This window comes from Aulonocara stuartgranti, assembly GCF_965226115.1.
Source record: "Aulonocara stuartgranti genome assembly, chromosome: 18".
In the NCBI taxonomy this organism is placed as follows: Eukaryota; Metazoa; Chordata; class Actinopteri; order Cichliformes; family Cichlidae; genus Aulonocara; species Aulonocara stuartgranti.
Genome location: NC_138954.1, coordinates 34,093,896 through 34,113,815, shown reverse-complemented (window position 1 = coordinate 34,113,815; position 19,920 = coordinate 34,093,896). Strand labels below are relative to the sequence as shown.

At 40.2% G+C, this 19,920-nt stretch overlaps 2 protein-coding genes across 2 annotated transcripts in view; one reads left to right on the top strand and one right to left on the bottom strand.

Moving 5' to 3' along the window:
* Positions 1-19,920, top strand: part of LOC309694714 (uncharacterized protein) — a gene marked incomplete at its 3' end in the record, with an annotated part of 515,021 nt that overhangs the window by 397,148 nt on the left and 97,953 nt on the right. The window lies entirely within an intron of this gene.
* ptf1a (pancreas associated transcription factor 1a) lies at positions 233-1,807 on the bottom strand. The gene is made up of 2 exons (XM_082514910.1): positions 923-1,807; positions 233-697 (listed from the first exon to the last, which is right to left on the bottom strand). The coding sequence occupies exons 1-2, from the start codon at positions 1,539-1,541 to the stop codon at positions 495-497; spliced, it is 822 nt and encodes a 273-aa protein (XP_082371036.1). The 5' UTR covers positions 1,542-1,807; the 3' UTR covers positions 233-494.

The following is a 19,920-nucleotide window of genomic DNA, read 5'->3' as shown; positions in this document are numbered from 1 at the left end:
ACGCACACAGCAATAATAATAATAATAATAATAATAATAATAATAATAATAATAATAATAATAATAACAATAATAATAATAATAATAATAATAACAATAATAATAATAATAACAATAATAATAATAATAATAATAATAATAATAACAATAATAATAATAATAATAATAATAGTCTTCTTATCAGTTGGTTCTTTTATTTGAAGAGAGCATATAAATAGAAATCATTGTGGACCGATATAAAAATACATTTTGTCTTACAGTACATTTAAATTAAAACATATATTATCACCTGTGAAACAAAATAAATACATGATTGCCAGCTGCTTGAATTACAAAAATAAAATTATCAACATGATAAAACTATGTACAGCACTGAGGCCAGTATGTAAAACTGTAAAATCAGCTCACATGCTGCTCCTTTTCACATTAACAGACAATAGCGTGATACACTTTACAGTCGTCACATTTCCATGGCGCAAGGCTTGTGCTGCTGTTCAGGCCACCAGGTTGAAGGGAGGCTCGTTTTCGATGTCTGTGAGGCCCGGTTTACTGTGCAGTTTTCGGGGGTCCTCCGGTGTCCAGACTTTTGCTGTACGGATGATGTTCTGCTCCCGGAGCTGCTTTTCATCCGACCAAGACAGCGAGTGACCGGCCAGCGGAGGCAGGCCGTAGTCGGGGTCGCTTGGCGAGGGGGACCCTGGAGGGGGAAAAGCAAAAATTAATAAAATTTTCACAATTGTTTATTTTAATTTCCGCACCACTTTTTTGGCTTTGTTTTATTTTGCTTTTTTCGCACCATGACACCATAAATCTGACTCTGACGATTGTCTGATTCAAATTAGATGCGCCCACGAGTCTCTTATTACGCATAAAGGCAGGCTTGGTTCCATTACGACCACTGTAAAAACAAAGGCGCACTCACTTGTTCCTCTGTGGCAGATGATTACTTTCTTGGGCTGCGCGTGCATGTCGCTGCTGGAGTTTCTAATAGGAAGGTCAGACTGCACGAGCTCAGCCAGGAAGTTGATGTAGCCGATGGCCAGCCGCAGAGTGTCCACTTTAGAGAGTCTCTTCTCGTAGGGCAGAGTGGGGATGTGGGAGCGTAGGCCCTCGAACGCGTCATTGATGGACTGCATCCTCCGCCGCTCCCTGACGTTGGCCGCCTGCCTCAGCTGCTGCATCTCCATCTCAGACCTCATCCGCCTCCTGCGCTTCAGCAACGGCCCGCCGTGATGGCCCATCCGAGGAGACAGCTCCGGCGTGCTGTCTGCGCAGCCGTAGGAGAAGACGGAGGACGAAGAGGAGAAGGACAGGTTGCCGATGTCGTAGTCTCCATCGTGAGGCGGTGCTCTGCCGCTGCCGTCTTTGCTGTAATAGTCTTGAAAATTACCCGAGAGGAAGTCCACTTCGTCATCCAGAAAGTCATCCGTCTCCAAGTGTCCATCTCGAGAGGACTGGTCGGTGAAAAACTCGTCATCGTCGAAATAAGGAGGGGAGGAGAAAGAGTCGAGTCCAGAGAAAGGGTCCAGCACCCCATCCATGTTTGTTTTCTTCCTGCTGTTACTGCGGAAACAATCACACCCGTCTTTCCTTTGACACTGTGCTCGCGCTCTGCACTAGCTGAACTTTTAGCTGAAGAACAGGCACGCGAGGGTTCTTTATAGCGACATCCATAGTCGCGTGCCGTTTGCCAGGCGGGCCAACCAATCACAGCTCGGTCCGTGAGGCGCACCTCGAGATAGTCCCCCAAACCACGCCCCTTGTCCCCGCTGTCCGAGCTTGCTCTGACGTCTTAACTGAGCTCCACCAGCTGGACTGTGCTCAACAGCCCCACGCTGTCACCTGTGCACGACAAAGAACGTTTATACAGTGCAACGAAATCTTTTTTTTGGCACATGTTCCATGAACACTCCATTTGCTACAACATGTTTCATAAAATGCGCAAATTGACATCTTAAACCCGTCACAATTAAGCAGTTACAGAGAGAGGTGTCTCCATTCCTTAATTTGTTTGTTCGTTGTCTAATTAAAGAATCACAATTAGCAAAAATAAAAAATAAAATAAATAAAAACAAGTATTAGAAGATGATGAGCAACAGTCTGTACAATCCAACATTCATGAGCTCCGTGACTGGTTACTGTGCAACAGGCGCGCGCTGTGGTAACGCCACGAATGACAAAAAGATATCTAAATTATTATTATTATTATTATTATTATTATTATTATTATTATTATTATTATTATTATTATTATTATTATCCATCAATCAGTTTTTTTCCACTAACCTTATCAGGGTCGTGGGGAGGGTGGGGGGTAACCCCTGTACAGGTGGCCAGTCTATTGCAAGGCTAACACAGAGAAACAAACAACCTATTGTTGTTGTTGTTGTTGTTGTTACAGTCTCACAATTTCCTTTTCTTAACAGTCAGTTTCAATTGAATGAATTTCACTTAAATTTCAATTAAAACAGACAGGCAGGCAGCGTATCACAGGCAGCACGCGACAGCGATGATAATCATAATAATATCTTTTTTCCGTCACGCTCCATTTATGGCCCCAGCTGAAAGTCACTTTTAGTCTTCCTTTTTGGACGGAGCTGCAGGGAGACGGTCACACACGCTTGGCTTGTACTTGGTGAGCTTTTTCACAAATGGCAGGTTTCAGTCGCTTTTCTATTCCCGCTCTAACAATGAGGGGAAACCGTGCGCGCGCGAGTGCGGCTGTGTCATTTATCCAACAGTAAGTGGGCAGCGCTGCCGCAGTAAATAAGTGCACCAGCAGAGCGGTCGATGCGCCACTTGTGCCAGCCAGTGCGGGTTTGACTGGGAGGACTGGTTGACAAATAAAAGCACAGTGGTGGGCCCCGGAGCGCGCGCCTCATTGACACACGCGACAAATGAGCGCACCCCGGTGTACCGAAGAAGACTGCCCGCCGGTCTGTAAATGCGCGTCTATTCACGCCATTCACTGCAAACACTGACTTTGTTCTGCGGACAGAAGGGACCTTCTGCAGGCAGGCTACGTGCGCGCGCACTGCGTGTGTGGACATCGGCGGAGAGATGGAAAGCCGCGGCCGTGGGAAGAAGGCCACTTGCGTCCTCATCGCCTTCAATGCAACACGTCGCGTTGTAAATGAGACTGTGTTGCTGTCTGCGTGATGAAGCTGTGGGCCCGACACTTCCGCACGCGCATCCTCTAAAGTCGTCTGCAGGACGCGCGCGCTCGCTTCTGGACTGAACGTGGGCCTGCTGAGCCGAAAGCCGCACAGCTCCTTTACGCGAAGTCTGTTTGTGAAAATGTGTGAACAAACGAAGACCTGCAACCAGGCATTCCGGCTGTTCTCTAAGCACAACTTTCATCTTTCTTCATTTAGCTGGATCCTGTGTGGAAATCCACGTGACGAGCGTGGATTGACTGCAGTTAGATATGAAATCGAAACGAAATTTCTACTTTGTGCTTTAAGGCTGTTGACGTTGGCGAGTTTCGGCTTCTGGAATTTGCTTGTGTCTCGCTAGCAAAGAAAAAACAGTCCTCCCTCTCGGACACCCCACGATTACCACTTTGTCAGTAAGACAACAGTGCCTGTGTGTTTGCACTGACATACTACAAAAGCGTGTGTGTTTGTGTGTGTGTGTGTGTGTCACCCCTCCCATTGCTGAAAACCAAATGATGAACCGTGCAGGTTTTTAACGCGCCGTGACCGCGCGCTCCACGCAACGTCATTGATAAACGCAGAGTGGCTCTGAACGGGCCGACCTGCGCGAGCGCAGCAAGTGTTCAAGTTCCCATGCGGTCCCTCGGTCTGCAGCATGCAGCAGACTGGACGGTGCATTAAAAACCGGCCACACCGATCACGATGTGCATGCGAGGAGTAGTGGGTGTACAAAAAAAAAAAAAAAAAAAACAAAAAAAAAAAAAAAACGCGCACCTGCTCGTGACGTAAACCTAACAGAATCTAAAATAGAAACCAAATTAAATAAATGACTCGCCTGCTTTTCTAGCGTTTACATCTGATTATTATGAGTCAAACTTCTTTATTATTATTAAACGTCCTTTAAGTCAGCTTAAATAAAAACAGCATTAAAAACGGATTTCTAGCCTTAAAAATATGAAAAATGAATAAACGGTTAACTCTCTATTTATTCATCATTATTATTGTTATATTTGGGGGGGGGGGGGGGGGGGTGTATTGTTGTTTTCTAATTTTATTTTCTAACACTTTTAAGTTTCCAAGACAGACACAATTTAGGACATGACAGGAAATCATTCGTTATTAAGAGGAATCACTTTCAGCTGGATCCATTCATACATCACATGATTTCATCCATTCTGTGAGTATCAGCTGTCAGGAAATAATTTCAATCATTGTTACATTAAAAAAATGACAATCTTAAAATAATTTTGTTTTAAGTAATAAAAAAATTGTAATTATAATTTTAATAATTTTTCAAGTTAAATTATATCAGGCCTAATCAAACTCATCCTCTGAGTCTCTTGTCAGACGGTACATGTGTTGCCCTAGTCTTGGTGCCGCAGTGCCAATGAGCAGCGTTCTGAAGGTGAAAAAGAAATCCAGAAAGTGAGCTGTGGCAGATGAATGTGTGGAGCTAATCCTGCCGCACAATGATTCAGTGCTTAATCCTTGTAATCTCTTCCTACAGGGGATTATCCATCTGGATGACTAAAGCAAATTAATGGGATTTACTGAGCAGTAATTTAACAACTTGATCAGTATCTTCAACCATCAGTGACCTTTGCTTTAGTACCCACTTGAAGGCAACTGCTTTCATCTCTCCCTGGCTTACTCGATTTGGAAATCTATTTTGTTTGGAGTTATTACCTCATCAAAATCATTTGTTGCAAATATAAAACTCAATTAGCTTTCAGAGTATATTAATCTCAATGTGACATTTAGATGTTTTTGAAACATCATTCATGGGACATGGGCGATGTCCTCTGCAACATGTTAGAGGATTTTAGTATTTTTAAAGCGGTTAAGCATTTATACAAGCTGATACTGACAGTAAGTTGTTTGGCTAAATATCTGTTTAACAGAAGATTAAAGTTTGAGTAAAATATTAACCCATGACTTGGCATTTGATCAAGAAATGCAGAGACCACAATGTGTGTGTTCTAATAAACAGAAAGTTTAAGTGAACATTGTCAGTGCACCACTTTTCAAATACAACTATACACCAATTTATAACATTTGTTTTGTATTATTGAAGGTTTTTCTACTGCAAGAATTTGGACTTCTAACCTTTCAAAGCAATGAGAAATGGACTGCTCCTTATAAACACATCCCATCCACACAAGCACCTGTAATATACATCTAAGTGCTTTTTTATTTATTACTGAATGTGAGATCATCAAACAAATTTTAGCCTTCGTCAAAGATAAGCCAAGTATGCACTTTATAAATGATTTTGTTTTTTAAGAGGTAAAAAATAGTTATCCAAACATCTAATTGTGTGTGGAAAAAGTCATTGCCATAAAGACAAAAGTGTGACGAATATGTGAAAAGAAAGAAAAAATATTGTAAGGAAGAGGGCAAATACTTTTTCAGCACTGAGCACTGTGTGGCGTGGATCTAGAAGAACCTTTGCTTCATTCGTCTTTGAAAAATAAATTCAATTTCAGTTGAGATGTACTTATTTGTTCATGCAGTCCTTCTCACACAGGTGAAATCAGCAAGAAACCTGTAGCTATTACAAAGTATGAGAAGTAATTGAATCCAGAGAGTAACTTACTGAAATGATAGGACAGTCAGTCAAAGGTGGGATAGGCTATACACCCCCCCCCCCCCCCCCCCCCCCAACCCTGACAAGAAGAAGTGAGGATGGCTGGAATAGAAAAGTCAGATTTCTTCGTGCTCAATGAGATACTGTATTAATTGGCATTTATGGTAAAATCGGTTTTAAGTCATTTGACCAAACAACATCTTTCAGAGAGGACAGTGAAAAAGAAAAGCTATGTGAAGCAGCAGCATTCTTACACATCTGCAAACCAAACACATGTTACAGTCTATGATGCATCCTTATTACTGCCATTCTGTCTCTCTTTCCATCCCACAGGCTCAAGCATACATATATGTGCACAGTGATAAAAGCAGGTCACAGGGTATCAGCATGTGAGCTGCTGCATAAGCACCAAGGAGGCCTGAGAGTCTCGCCACATGTAATCAGAATGGAAGTAGTGCATGGACAGACAACTCTAAAATAATAATAACCTAACATTGCCATGTGAGCAGCACTTGGCAAGAGTGGGAAGGAAAATCTCCTTTTTAACAGGAAGAAACCTCCAATACAACCATTCCCAGGGAGAGACAGCCATCTACTGCAACTGGTTGGGGGTGAGGGGAATAAGCAGACAAAGAGACAAAGGAGAGGAGGGAGGACAAACGATGGGAGAAATTGAATGACATTAGTGGGGTATAAACACATGGGAAAGTATTTTTCCAGGCTAAATGGGGACCTGATGAGGTATTGCAGAGCCGTTTCATCTCCAGTTTATGAGCTTTAAGGCATATGTATATGAGTTACACCAAGAAGTCAAGCATCTCTGGTTTGATGTTTTCTATTTGGATGTCACAGTATTAACAAGACTTCAATGCGTCTGAAGTCACAGATAAAGTGCCAGTGAAAGTTTGCAAACCCTAGAAAGTCATTTTTCCCAGCTCCAGCCATTACACCACTGCCTTTATCTTGGCAGGATCTGCTCACAACTGACCTTTATCCATGATCTATCAGAGGAAAGAGACTGAACATAGAACTCATTTCTTGCCTCTTACATAATTCAAGACTGGGGGGAAGTGGACCTCATGCTCTAAAACAGACCTAAAGAAGAGGATATCATCAAGGTACCCAAACATTCAAAAAAATTCATAAAGTACTTCTCCATCAAGGCCCTTGCAGGCATCACCAGGCTGTACAGATGGCTCGTGGGTAATAGAGCCCCAGGCAGAAAGTCAATGCCACAGTCATAAAAACTGTATGGCTGAAGAGAGAGGGCTAAATCCTTGAATACTTCAGCAAGGTCAGGGACAGAGGTTAGATTAGGCAGCTCAGCAGGGGAGGACTGAGTTATAGCCAATTCTTTTGGCCACAAACTCCAGCCAGATATCCTGCCCTTCAACAAGTCTATGTTGGGATTGTGTGTATTCAACCAAAGGAACCCAAGGACCAGGGGAGTGTTGGGTGCATCGAACAAAAACAGACTATTTTTCCTGGGAGCCTGGTGCCATTCAAGGTGGAAACTTGCAGGGATTCTGAGAGGGGGATAAGAGAAATGCTGAGCTCTTTAACCAATGATCGATCATGTTTTGTTCTGAGTCAATAGGTTCTTGACGAGAGTGAGTGTGAGCGCTTACAATGAGTTTAGCTGAACACATAAGTTGTGCTAGGAAGATATTACTTATCTTGCCTACCAATATTCCTCCAGTTACTGGCGGGCAAAAGATCACGCCTGCCAGGTACAGGAGTAAACAAAGTGTCCTTACCACAGGATAGACACTCATCAGAGACCATCCACCTCCTCCTCGCAGTAGGTGAGCGGTGAGCCCGACCAAGCTGCATTGGTTGTTCTTCACAATCCTAAGGCTCATTTCTTCTGGGACTGGAAGAGGTGGACAGACAACGATAGCACTTAAAGAAGGAAGAGTAGGCAGATTACGATACTTTATGTGACTGATTTTAACATAAATTCTATTTCAGCTAGTTGCTGAAAAGTGGAGCTCTGGAGAGAAATGTGACAGTATAAGAGTCAGTTTGAAGCTCAGGTAGGACTGGCTGTACCAAAGGCAGCAATCTAAAGGTGACCTCCATATTTGGAACAATTTGTCTGAGTGGATACCAGTCAGTGTTTTGAATTACATCTCCAGCTTTGTTTGATTCAATCATAACTCAAATGTATCTTTATTGTTTGGGCTTTAATTTTTGGCTTTATGTTTGACTTTATCCTTTTAATGGTCAAACCTAATAAAAGTTATTATGATTATGATTGGGATTATTATTATGTGAGTATTATTAGATCCCTTTTCTTAAACCTAACCAAGTTGCTTTTTAACTGTGATTAACGGTGCCATTTCCACTGCTGCAAATACCTTCCTAGAACACTACATACCTCCTTTACGGTCACTTAGATTAAACAACTTATCATGATTCAAAGTAAAACTTACTTTGGAACTTAATTGAGTAGCATCAAACAAATCTGGGGTGGCCCTGTTTGTTTTGCTTGACCAAATGACTAAACATGACATTGCTTTTGTAATGAAAGTTCAAGTCTGTGTTTAAGTATACACTGTCTCGCTTCCAGACAATATCAAGTGCATGGCAACTTTATTATAATCCAAAAAAGTCCTTCAGGGTGGGGTTGCGGGGGGTGGGGTGGGGTATTCATCTACTGTAGCTCTAATTGATTTGGGCATTAATCTGATGTTAGAGGCAGACTAATATGTCAGGAGACTGGAGAGAGAGTACAAGTCTGCCTGGAGGCTGTTGATGACGACAAGAAGGATTGGAGAAGATTAAAAAAGATTTCTGAGTGTTATTCAGAAACAACTGGGCTGAATGGTTTGTGTGTTTGTCTGTCAAAGCAGCCTTCCAGGCTCAGTCCTACTTCTAAATGCACACGTGAAGACATTAAAGATATATTAATGACATTATTTATTTATTTATTTATTGAGAAAATTGCAGGTTTCCAGGGTAATTTCCCTGTAACGCCACATGTTTAAAAATTGTACCATTAAATGCACACATTGCATTTAATGTAAATAGCATACAGAAGGCAAAAGCACACCTTAATCATTTTTCTTTAAATCAATGCTTTAAATGCAGAGAAATGCAAACGATGCATATCTGATTAACTTGATATAACTAATTGTTACAATACATGGATGTCATATTCTTTAATAGCTAAACAAATAGATACATTTCGATATCTGCAACATTTAGTGCAGCCTGCACTTTGTACAAATACAGAGCTCAACATATGCGTTTGTATTCTATCATTTCTGTAACCCATGTACTCCCAATGGACACGAGGTGTAGTGTTTGCTGTGTTGTGCTAATCCCTCTGGAGGACAGTCAGGGTAACGCTGCAGCAGAGCGGAGTTATTTAACACTCAGTGGTCTACTGCCATCATGTGGTTACTGGGGAAAACGCAATTCCAGTATGCAGGCTGATGGCTGCATTTTCTCTCCCTTGTCTCACCAAATATGTACTGATGCCCAACAGTGTGACAGTGTGTGGCAATAACATCTCCTATGTTCATGTAAATCTGCAACCAGAAAGTTAGATTATTTTGAAATATGCATAAATGCAGGAAGTAGTTTAAAATTAAAAAATGATCAGGATTATTAACCTGCTACAAATGGTATGACGTTTTGTTTCCAATTGAAACCTGCAGCCAGTGTTCATTTGTTAGAAATATGGCTCTGCTTAGAATCTCAGGGCACCTGGGTGTACATGCCACACGGAGGACTGACCAGCACTGTGACAGTGGTACAGCGAGGCGCATAGCAACAGGAACTAAGTCAAGTCAGATTATTTTTTGGAACATAGAACTTTCTCAATTTAGACATTAATATCAAAACACAAACAGGAAAATCAAAAATGAGCATGCCAGGAGAAAATGGACAGATGAAGCTGAATATGCATCACAGATGAATATTAATCCAACACATGACATTTCTGGTTTCAAATTACTCCTGAACAATAAAGGGTTGAACAACCAAAACTGGTTCACAGGTATCCTTAACGTTCTTATATATATCAGGCATTAGGACATGTTGCCTAGCAACGTCCTACTAACACCTAAAATGAGCTCTTTGTACTTTGCACTTACAATACCTTATAGTTTGTTTTATCATTTTCACTGATGGTGTACAGACCCTGCTTCCAGGTCCAAGCTCTTACTGCATTCATTAATGTGTTGTAATGCGTGATCTGTGGTACCAGCACCCCAATACACACTCAAAAAAAGGAAATTGGGTGGTTGTTACATTTACAAAAGTCTAACTTGTTATTTGAACAAAACACTTTCATGTTTCTATGGTGAACATAATGAACTCATGTGGGATCTGCATGAAATTCAACAACTTCATTTGTTCTTGTTAAGATGACATGATACAATCTAGTAACAGTGGTTACAGTGGCCTGGACAAAACTGACAAGATCACATGAGATTTCAAACCACAGGAAAATCATTGGAGTTCTAAGAGGCAGACAACCACACACACACCGCGTGTCTGCTACTGCTATTAATTGTGGTTTAACATGTCAAGGACAACACGTAAAGAAAATTCTGCATCAAGGCTTACCATATGGAAAAGAAATAGTAAAAACTTATATGTGATCATGAAAGTGGACACTTTCTCATTACTTTCATACATTGTTTTAGTAAGTATCCAAAACATACAAGTTTCATTATATAATTTTTCAAGGGATCTTATATCTGTTTTCACTCTTATATGCTTTTCATACAAGTTTCACACAAGACAGATACAAACTTTATTCCATATGGGTTGAAATCATAGCTTTCCTAATTTTGTTCAGGTGGGATCGACAACTCGGTGGCGCGGTGGTTTGCACTGTTACCTCACACTCAGAAGAGTCTGGGTTCAAATCCACAATGCAGCTAGTTTATAGTAGGTTCTCTCTGGGTATTGTGGTTTCCTTCCACAGTTAAAAGTCATACAGTTGTTAGAGTTAGGTTCATCTGTGATTCAAAACTGCCCATAAGTGTGAATGCAAGTTAAATGGTTGTTTGTCTCTCTGTGATAGACCTGCAACCTGTCCAGGGTGTACCCTGTCTCTTATCACATCTGGCACAGGCCTCCCAACCCCGATAAAGATAAGAAGATGGATGGAGCAGAAGTTTTTGTAAATCCATTAACCTTTTATGCTGACCAGACTCTAGACTTTGTTGAACGTTATGCAATATGAAGATAACATATAATGTTTAAGTGACCAAGTAGTATTGGGGTAAAAGTTACTGAATAGTGTTGGAATAAAATGAAAAGAAATTGTGAAGGACTAAAATATTCCAAGAGCTCAAATTACTTCATTAGTCATGTTTTATCAACAAAAATGCACAGGTTTATTAAATCGTTTAAGTTGCTGCAAAAGCAAAACATCTGTGTGCAACTAATGTCCACTATTGAATTAAATCCAACATGTTTTTTTAGTGCAGGAAATTGGGAATGGCTCCCTGGTTAAAAAATCTATTGAACCTACTCTGAGCTAATGTTGACTTTGTTCTGATCTTTGTGACGCAAAGGATTGAGCACAACCTAATCTGAAGATGCACTTATCCCTGTGTCCCTTGCTGACAATAATAGTCCAACAGGAAAGCAGCATCCCTTGGAAATCCAGTCCCCCAGGAAAACAATGGAAAGCCAAATCCTCTTGAATCTATAAGGTAACACGGCAAAAACCAGGAGAAAAAACAAAATTACAAAGAAAATATTTGCAAATTCACAGTTTGGGCAGTGGTTGATCTTCTCAACTGCTCATCTCACAGAAGACATCCCCCCCCCCCCCCGCTTCCGAGATAACATCTGGCCTCATAACTCCTGTGATATCAAATCAATGTTGTTTACATTTAGTCACCTGATGTCCAGCCACCTTACCATCCTCTCTCTATCTACTCAACTTTTCCACAAACATGATTTAAAATGAAGGTTAAACTTCACTACTTCACTTCATTACATTTTCTTATTTTTTATGTTGTACTTTGTTATGACCTAATCATTCAACCACATATGAAGGTACTTCACTTTGTGCATCATTCAGTTTATGCATTGTCACCTTTAGATTTATCAGTAGGTCAAGTGTCACATGAACAAAGGCCAGACTCTCAGTGAGACAATCGTTAATATATTTTCTTATTCCTTATGTTGATTAAACTCCACCTGATTATATTTAAGAAATTAAGCACGACCAACTATCAGCAAAATCACATGTTGATTATAATTCTGTGTCTAACAAGTACAAAACACAGTTTCTCTCATTCAGAATCATGTACAATGATGGGTTGGTGATACATTTCTTATCTTTCCACCTCTCTTGGCAAATGCTTTGGATCTTGTTTCATTTATTACAACAAAGCCTTAAAAGTAAACAGTGGTCATTGTCAGCCTCTCTGGCTTTTTATTGACACATCTGCAGTGCATCTTTAAGTTCAGTTTTTCAGACCTTACAATATAACTACAGGTCATTGGCTCAGGGTTCACCAGACACCAAATACATGAATGGTTCAGGAAAAACTCACTATCGGGCTAGCAACGACTTCAGTGGGTAGATGAAGCTGAGGATCAGGAATTTTTCATACAAGCCATGCAGTAGCATATTAATGACTAACCTAGCGGCTTCTCTTCATTGGCTCCCTGTTAAATCCAGAATCCTATTTTCCACCCCCATCAAAATCACTTGAATCAGCAGAGTTCAAACATCATAACAAAGAGTGTCGATGAGGTGATGAAAACTCAGCTCCCAGTTTCAGTTCAGGAGACAGACATCCGTTAGGCTGAAAATGTTCCTTTTTGACAGAGTGTATAGTTGGGGCTGGATTGGATGACCTTGAATTGTCCCTTAGTTATGCTGCAAAAGGTGTAGACTGCTGATGATGCATTCAGTGTCTCTTCTTCACTCACCCTTTTTATTCATTATCAAAATCTAAGTCAGCTTTATTGTCAAAGACCATATGTGCAGTCATACACAGGAACTGGAAACCGCAATGCTCCCATGGCCCTCAGTGTACACTAAGACAATATAAAGATAAACAGATAAAAATAAAATAAATCAGGAGATCAGGAGAGATCTTCTGAGATGTGCACACACAGGGAGTTGGTGCGGCTTGCCCTCTCCACAGCAGCACCATTGATGGTTAGTGGAGCATACATGGTGTGAGCTCTCCTGAAGTCTATGATGATCTCCTTAGTCTTCTCCACATACAGGTTGTTGTTGCTGCACCACTCCGCCTGACTTCGCTCCTGTAGTAGGTCTCATCGTTGTTGCTGATGTGACCTACCACAGTTGTGTTGTCTGCAAATTAGATGAAGAGGTTGGAGCTGTGTGATGGTGTGCAGTCGTGGGTTAGCAGGGTGAAGAGAGGTGACCTCAACACACATCCTTGGGGAGCCCCAGTATTCAGTGCTCTTGTGCTGGAGGTGTTGCTGCTGACCCGTACTGCCTGCTGTCTTCCTGTCAGGAAAACCAGCAGCCAGCGAGGTGCTGATCCCCAGCAGATCCAGTTTATGTCTGAGTTGCTGGGGAATGATCATGTTGAATGCTGAGCTGAAGTCTATGAACAGCATTCTAAGGTATGAGCCTCTAGTGTCCAGATGAGGCTGAGTGAAGGGCAGTTGAAATGTCATCATTGGTCGAGCGGTTTGACCGGTATGCAAACTGAAGTGGATCCAGGTTGGGGGCAAGAGATGTTTTGATTTGATGCATGGCTAACCGTTCAAAGCCCTTCATAATGATGGGGGTGAGTGTGACCGGACGTTAGTCAAGAAAGCAGGGGGGAGATGACTTCTTCGGTACAGGAATGATGGTGGAGGCTCTGAGGCATGTGGGGACAACAGTCTGGCTCAGTGATGTATTAAAGATGTCCGTGAAGACATCTGTGAGTTCTGCAGCACAGTCCCTTGGTGCTCATCCAGGGATGTTATCAGGACCTGGGGCTTTGTATGTATTGATCTTGGCAAGGGATCTCCACACACTGTCTGGGGATAGTGTCACCACCCGGTCATTATGGGGAGTCTTCAAAGCGAGTGAAGAATTTGTTTAGCTCATCCGGTAAAGAGGTGGAACTGACAGCGGTCTGCAGTGTGCGCTTGTAGTCTGTGATGGTTCGTATTCCTTGCCACAGCCTCTGAGTATCTCTGCTGTCACTAAAGCTTTGAGAAATCCTCCTGGAGTACTGACAAGAAAAAGACACTATACCACACTGCATACAGTCATTATTTATTATTAATCTCTGGATCTCTTCTACAGAATGTCTTTTTCCCGTCTTCACCTCACCCAGTTATGGCAGATGGCCCCGCCCCTACCTGAGCCTGGTTCTGCCGGAGGCATCTTCCTGTTAAAAGCGAGTTTTTCCTTCCTACCGTTGCCAATGTGCTTGCTCAAAAGGGGTCATGTGACTGGTGGTGCTTTGTCTATTGTGTGGGGTCTTTTCCTTAGAATATAAAGTGCCTTGAGGCAACTCTGTTGTTGTGATTTGGCGCTGTATGAATAAAATTCAATTGAACTGAACAAAATTAAGTTGTATTCACTGTGTGTGTGTGAATTATGTCTTATGTCTTCGCTAATAAAGCAGGCTGGATCACCTGTGGAGATACTTTACTAATAAAGCTCACTGGGCTTGATTTTCCAGTCCTCTGATGTCTACGAAAGATATCAACACAACCATGATGATGATTTGTTGTAAATAGAGATCAGTCATGGAAGAGTCAATAGTTATTTTATTATGGGCTGATCAATAGTTATGGACATATAATCATCTCTCTACAATACAACATAAGATCATAAGAGCATGACAGACCACTTCAACAGAATTTCATATTTTAGAAAATCAATAAATAAGATCATAAATAAACCAAATACATGTTTTCAACTTAGATATAGATTCGTAAGTACTAATATTGTGTCTGCATGCGTTATGAAACACCCTTATCATTTTCTGTACAAACACCAGAAATCGGTTGCAGGGATAAGTAGAGAGTTAATTTACAGAATGACCCAATGAGGCTACCAGACCGTACAGAGGGAAGGCCCAACATAGAAAACAAGAGACTCAGGAAGCACTTTATAGAGACCTTGCATCCAATGTATCTTCGACATGGTTTTATATATATACAAATGATACACATCCAAATTTCGAATGCACACACACACACACACACACACACACACACACACACACACACACACACACACACACACACACACACAGACTGTGATTAACAGATCAACATGTCTGGGAGACCCTGATTTTAAAAATGACCTGTTCTTTCCCGTTCCTTCCTGAGGAAAAACGCAGAGAATCAGGGAGCTCAAATCCGCCACTGGTTGGAGTTGCAGAGATGTTCAGCATCAGTATATCTAAAGTTGAATGAATGTCCAGAACTATTAAAAAACTAAAAAGATACATAAAACAGAAATTGCTAAATCTTTATTTCTTTTCCCATTTAATTCTATATTCTGCTACTTGGCCACACTGTATAGAGAAAAAAATTCAATGACAATCAACTCTTTAAACTCTTTTAAAAATAAAGGTATTTTCAATTTCTTTAGTAAAATTCAACTAAATATTTACAGAATAGGAGTCATCAGTCCTATTTGATTCTAAACTGACTTTTCAGGTCACTCGGTCCTGCTCCTACCACCTGAGGAATATCACTTTCTTTACATTTATGATTCATGGGTTTATTTCATTCTTTTAACAAACCAGAATTATTATATCTGAGGGTTTTTTCTAATTAACGTTTATTTCATTCTAACTTAGTTCCCAGTTTGTCTTAATTGCTTGAAAATATTTGGGTTTATTGTTTCTATTTGTCTGGGTCTTAATTTTAGTCTTCCTAATTATTATTGTATGCCAGGCACATATCAGAAACAAGATTTTAGAAAATCAAAATAGGTGTTACAATAAAAACACAGAGAATTTTTAAAGTGGTGACTCACTCTTATAGAGTCTTAGCAAACACATCCATCAAAGTCTCATCAGGCAAGCTGTGATATCATTTGACCAAACTAACAAATATTAATACTTCTTCTGTATTATTTATTCCATTTTAGTTCATTCATTTTTTGCAGATCTATTTTCAGTTTTTAGTACGTTAAATATAAAACCCTTTACCAGATATCAACCACAAATCAATAAATAGATTCTAAACTGTTCAGAATGTCTGGCTGCACAATGCATTTTGGAACTGCTGTGCATACAAACCAGAGTGCAGCAAGCGCTCCTCACCAGCAACCAGGGAGCTGCTCCCACTTCACGCTTAAAGACAATTTGCTGCACTCCTCAGTTGTAGAATGACCTGCCTGAGCAACTCCAGCACGCTTTCTTTCCTGTTAGAGAATCATTAAAATCATTGGATCTTCTTGTGAATTTTAATATATAGCTTTGACCTGCTAATTTGCACTGCTCTCGAGTGGTTGTCATTATTGAAATTAACTTGTACCGCCAGTGAGTTAGTGCAATGTTAGCAAATCAGTCACAGAACATTCTCCTCTTGTTTGTCATGTCTGTTTGTCACAGATACAACAAAACAGAGATATTTTCTTTACATTTTCTCTGGCAGCCCTGATCTTCCACAGCTCTTTAACATTTTTGTTTTTATCACTTTTAATAATCTTAGTTTAGCTTTTATTTAGCAGTCATTTCTGCATGTCCAACCAACACTTTAATTTGAGAAACGTGCAAATTTTAATACAGGACATTAAAAATGTATGTCTCCCTGCTTCCTGCTCACATTTGTGTCATGTTGTCCGCACTCAACACGTCTCCCCAAACTCACAGACAGTAAGCTTGCTACTGGAATACAAAAGAAATGATTCTGTAAATGCAAAAACCAAAAATCCAAAGCATATTCAATCTGCAGTGGTATGGCCCTTTCATCTTGATAAGAAAGGTGTTTTACGCTGAATATGGCTCACTGTCATTATCATTAAAACACAGAGGTAATCAAATCCTGTACAAAATTACGTTCCTTCACCACACACGCTAACACACACACCTCATCATTACAAAAGAAGAAAATAATACAGAATACTTTCATTAACAACACTTCATCATTATTATCTTAGAATCATCTGCAGAATTCTCTGAATCCTACTGATGATTTCCAGATTGTTGAAGAAATGAATGGCAGTTTGTTAATAGATACATGTTGGTATACATAGCAGTTGTAGTAGTATAAATGTCATTATCACAGTTTAACAACATGAAGTGGCTCAGAGAGAATCAGCTTGGCCCTAAACATTTTCCTTTGTCACTGATGAAGCAGCTTCTTAGCCAAGAAGTCAAATCTAAGACCCAGATGAAATTGGAATGTCTTCTCATTTTAGTACCCAGGTCAAAATGTCTCATTATGTGTAAGCAGTAACAGGCAGCAACTTCACGTCAGTACTGAGTTATTTCTGTTGAAGGAGAAGTCTGCAAAAATGTGATCAGCCCAAACATACTGAACTTAATAAGCTTCAATCTGGTTTTTCTGGGTACTCCAAGACTTTGGCACACTGACATATTTTAATTCCAAAGAGACAAAATCAGAATCAAAGCAACGTGGATTCAAACCTTTACCCATTAGTATCAGACAGTGTCTCTTTGTTAACACCACCAAACGATGTGTTTTTAACGAGCCCAAACTACGATAAACCTGATGACATCATCAGGGTTATGATGCATTTCACCAAACTTTAAGAAAAGTATTCATAAGGTGCAATTACACACAAAGTCTCTGTAATCAGGCAAACTGAAATGCATTTGGCAAAACCCATTAGATGGAATTCAACCGCTGACTGTGAATTCTCTCCCGAAGCTTCCAGACGTAGAAGACAAATTTATTGAGCGCAGCTGGAACCATCTGTTTCAAATATCTGATGTAAAGATAGCAAATTTAAAAAAGGGCATAGAGGGCTTCATGATAAGGTGTGAAAATATGTTTCTTTCTCTTGATTCCAACTATTGTCTGTACTTTTCCTCATCCTGTTGGCTAACAAGGGCTAATATTTGAGTTGCTAATGCAGCTGAATTCACAAGTACTTTCACTTTGCATATGGTGCAAATGCCCCATTGAACTCAACTTGGGGCACCAAAAGGTGAGCAAACAGCTTTTCATGAATGAAGTAGCTGCTAGCTGCTTCTGAGAGTTTCATGACAGAATCAAATGGCTTACCACCTCTCTTCAACCCTCAAATTACAAACTTCTATTTTAGTTTTGCAACTATAATCCAACAAGAATATTTTACATTGTAGATTATTAACCAACCGAATCATAATTTCTGCTTCTGGCATGAATTTGTTGTGTTTTGTAGTCAGAATCACATGCAATAAAGTTTACTTTATGGCCTGGTAACACAAGCTAGAGCGTTAACATCCCACACAAGATCACTGGCTGTCAAATTTTTCTATTAGTCATACACTTGAACTTTGTTTTCACTCACTGTTTGACCAGGCACTAAACCTACTTAGCTACTTGGCTATTTTAGGAAAAGATAATAGTTGTGGTTAAAATAAAATATATATGGCTATCACTGGATGGCTACTGAAAACTAAATTTTGAGCCCCTTCTGTCCAAAAACGTATGATACATTTTTGAACAGCTCAGGTAAGCTTATATCAATGTCATTATTGGTTTTAACCCAAATAAATTTCAGTATTTTACCTCAGTGAATGTAAACAAATGTAAAGGGTGATCAGCTGAACACTTTTAGTGCATAACTACTGTGGCTTTACTTCAGCTTCAAATCATGGCAAGGTCATCTGTTACAGTTGAGGTTAGAAGTTTGCATAAACTCCTCATGGGCATAAATGTAATGGAAATTTTGAGCTTTTCATGATCACAATTCTTTCTTTTTTCTACTGTTCTTTCTTTTCCGGAATTATTTTAGAAAACTAAAAAAAGAATTGAGTGCACAAGTTTGAATTTATTTTGATTTTTTTGTTTTCTCTAATCCAGACAGGGTCATGGTACTGATTGGAAGGTTGGTGGTTCAATCCCTGGCTACTCCAGTCTCATGTCTAAGCATCCTTGGGCAGGATGCTGTCTGATGCTGTCTAATGTGTGTATGAATGTAACATAGAAATCACTTGTATGTAGACGTAGATGATGTGGTAAGTTGTATAAAGTGCTTTAAGTGTTCAAGTAGAGTAGAAAAGTGCTAAGAACCCGTCCACTTACATATCAACTTCTCATTAGTGATCATGTCTGACAGTGGTAGTTGTTCTTTGAAGCATAAACATTATTTTCCAGCACCTACTGGATTGATGAATAGTTAGAGCAATGGTAAAGTCTAAGGAACTCAGTGAAGATCTAAGGAGAATTATAAATTTATACAAGTTGGAAAATCTGTTAAAACTATTTCTAAACCACTACAGTTTCCAAATCATCAGTTCAAACAACTGTACACGAGTACAAGTTGTTCAGATGTGTTACCACCTTCACCCTCAAATGAGAGGAAATTACTCAGGATGTTCAGGAACAACCCAGGAACCACTCAGGCTCAAGCCTGGCATGAGCTGTAAACTGCTGGAACACCAGCGTCACTGTCCATGGTAAAGTGTGTTTTAAATAGCTGGGGATCAAAGGCTACTGACCAAGCAAAAAGTCTACTCTCCAAAATTGAAACCTTCAAGCTTGACTGAAATTTGCAGTTGCCCAAATGGAAAACCTTCTGGTGAACATGGCCAGGGAGACATTAGCTGAGCAATCTGGCCACAATAACGAGAGCTATGCTTGGAGGAGTAAAGGTGATGCTTGCAGCGTTAATAACACTGTACCAGCTGTTAAGCATGGTGGTGGCAGCATCATGCTGCCAGTGGTACATTGCACAAAGTGGATGGAATAATGGAGGACAACCTCCAAACCTCAACTTCAACTCGAACCAACAGCTAGATGGGTGAAAAAAAGACAATGATCCCAAACACAAATCAAAACTTTTTGGAATAGATAAAGCAGGAAAACATTAAGATTCTGGAATGGTCTTCCCAAATCCCTGGACTCGAACCCTACTGTAAATGTGTGGACTAACTGATTAACTCATTTAAATGAACTTTTCCAATTCTGCCAAGAGCAGTACTCAAACATCATCAAACATTGTTTATGAGTACCAAAAGCGTCTGGTCGAGGTGCAGCTTGCTAAGGGGACATTTAACCAAATAACACGTAGGAGTACGCGTTTGAGGT

Excerpts from the sequence above, each read along its gene's own strand:
- ptf1a (XM_082514910.1), bottom strand. The coding sequence starts at position 1,541 with ATGGATGGGGTGCTGGACCCTTTCTCTGGACTCGACTCTTTCTCCTCC. Across the intron at positions 698-922 it reads CATCTGCCACAGAGGAACAA|GGTCCCCCTCGCCAAGCGAC; the intron begins GTGAGTGCGCCT and ends TTCCCCCTCCAG.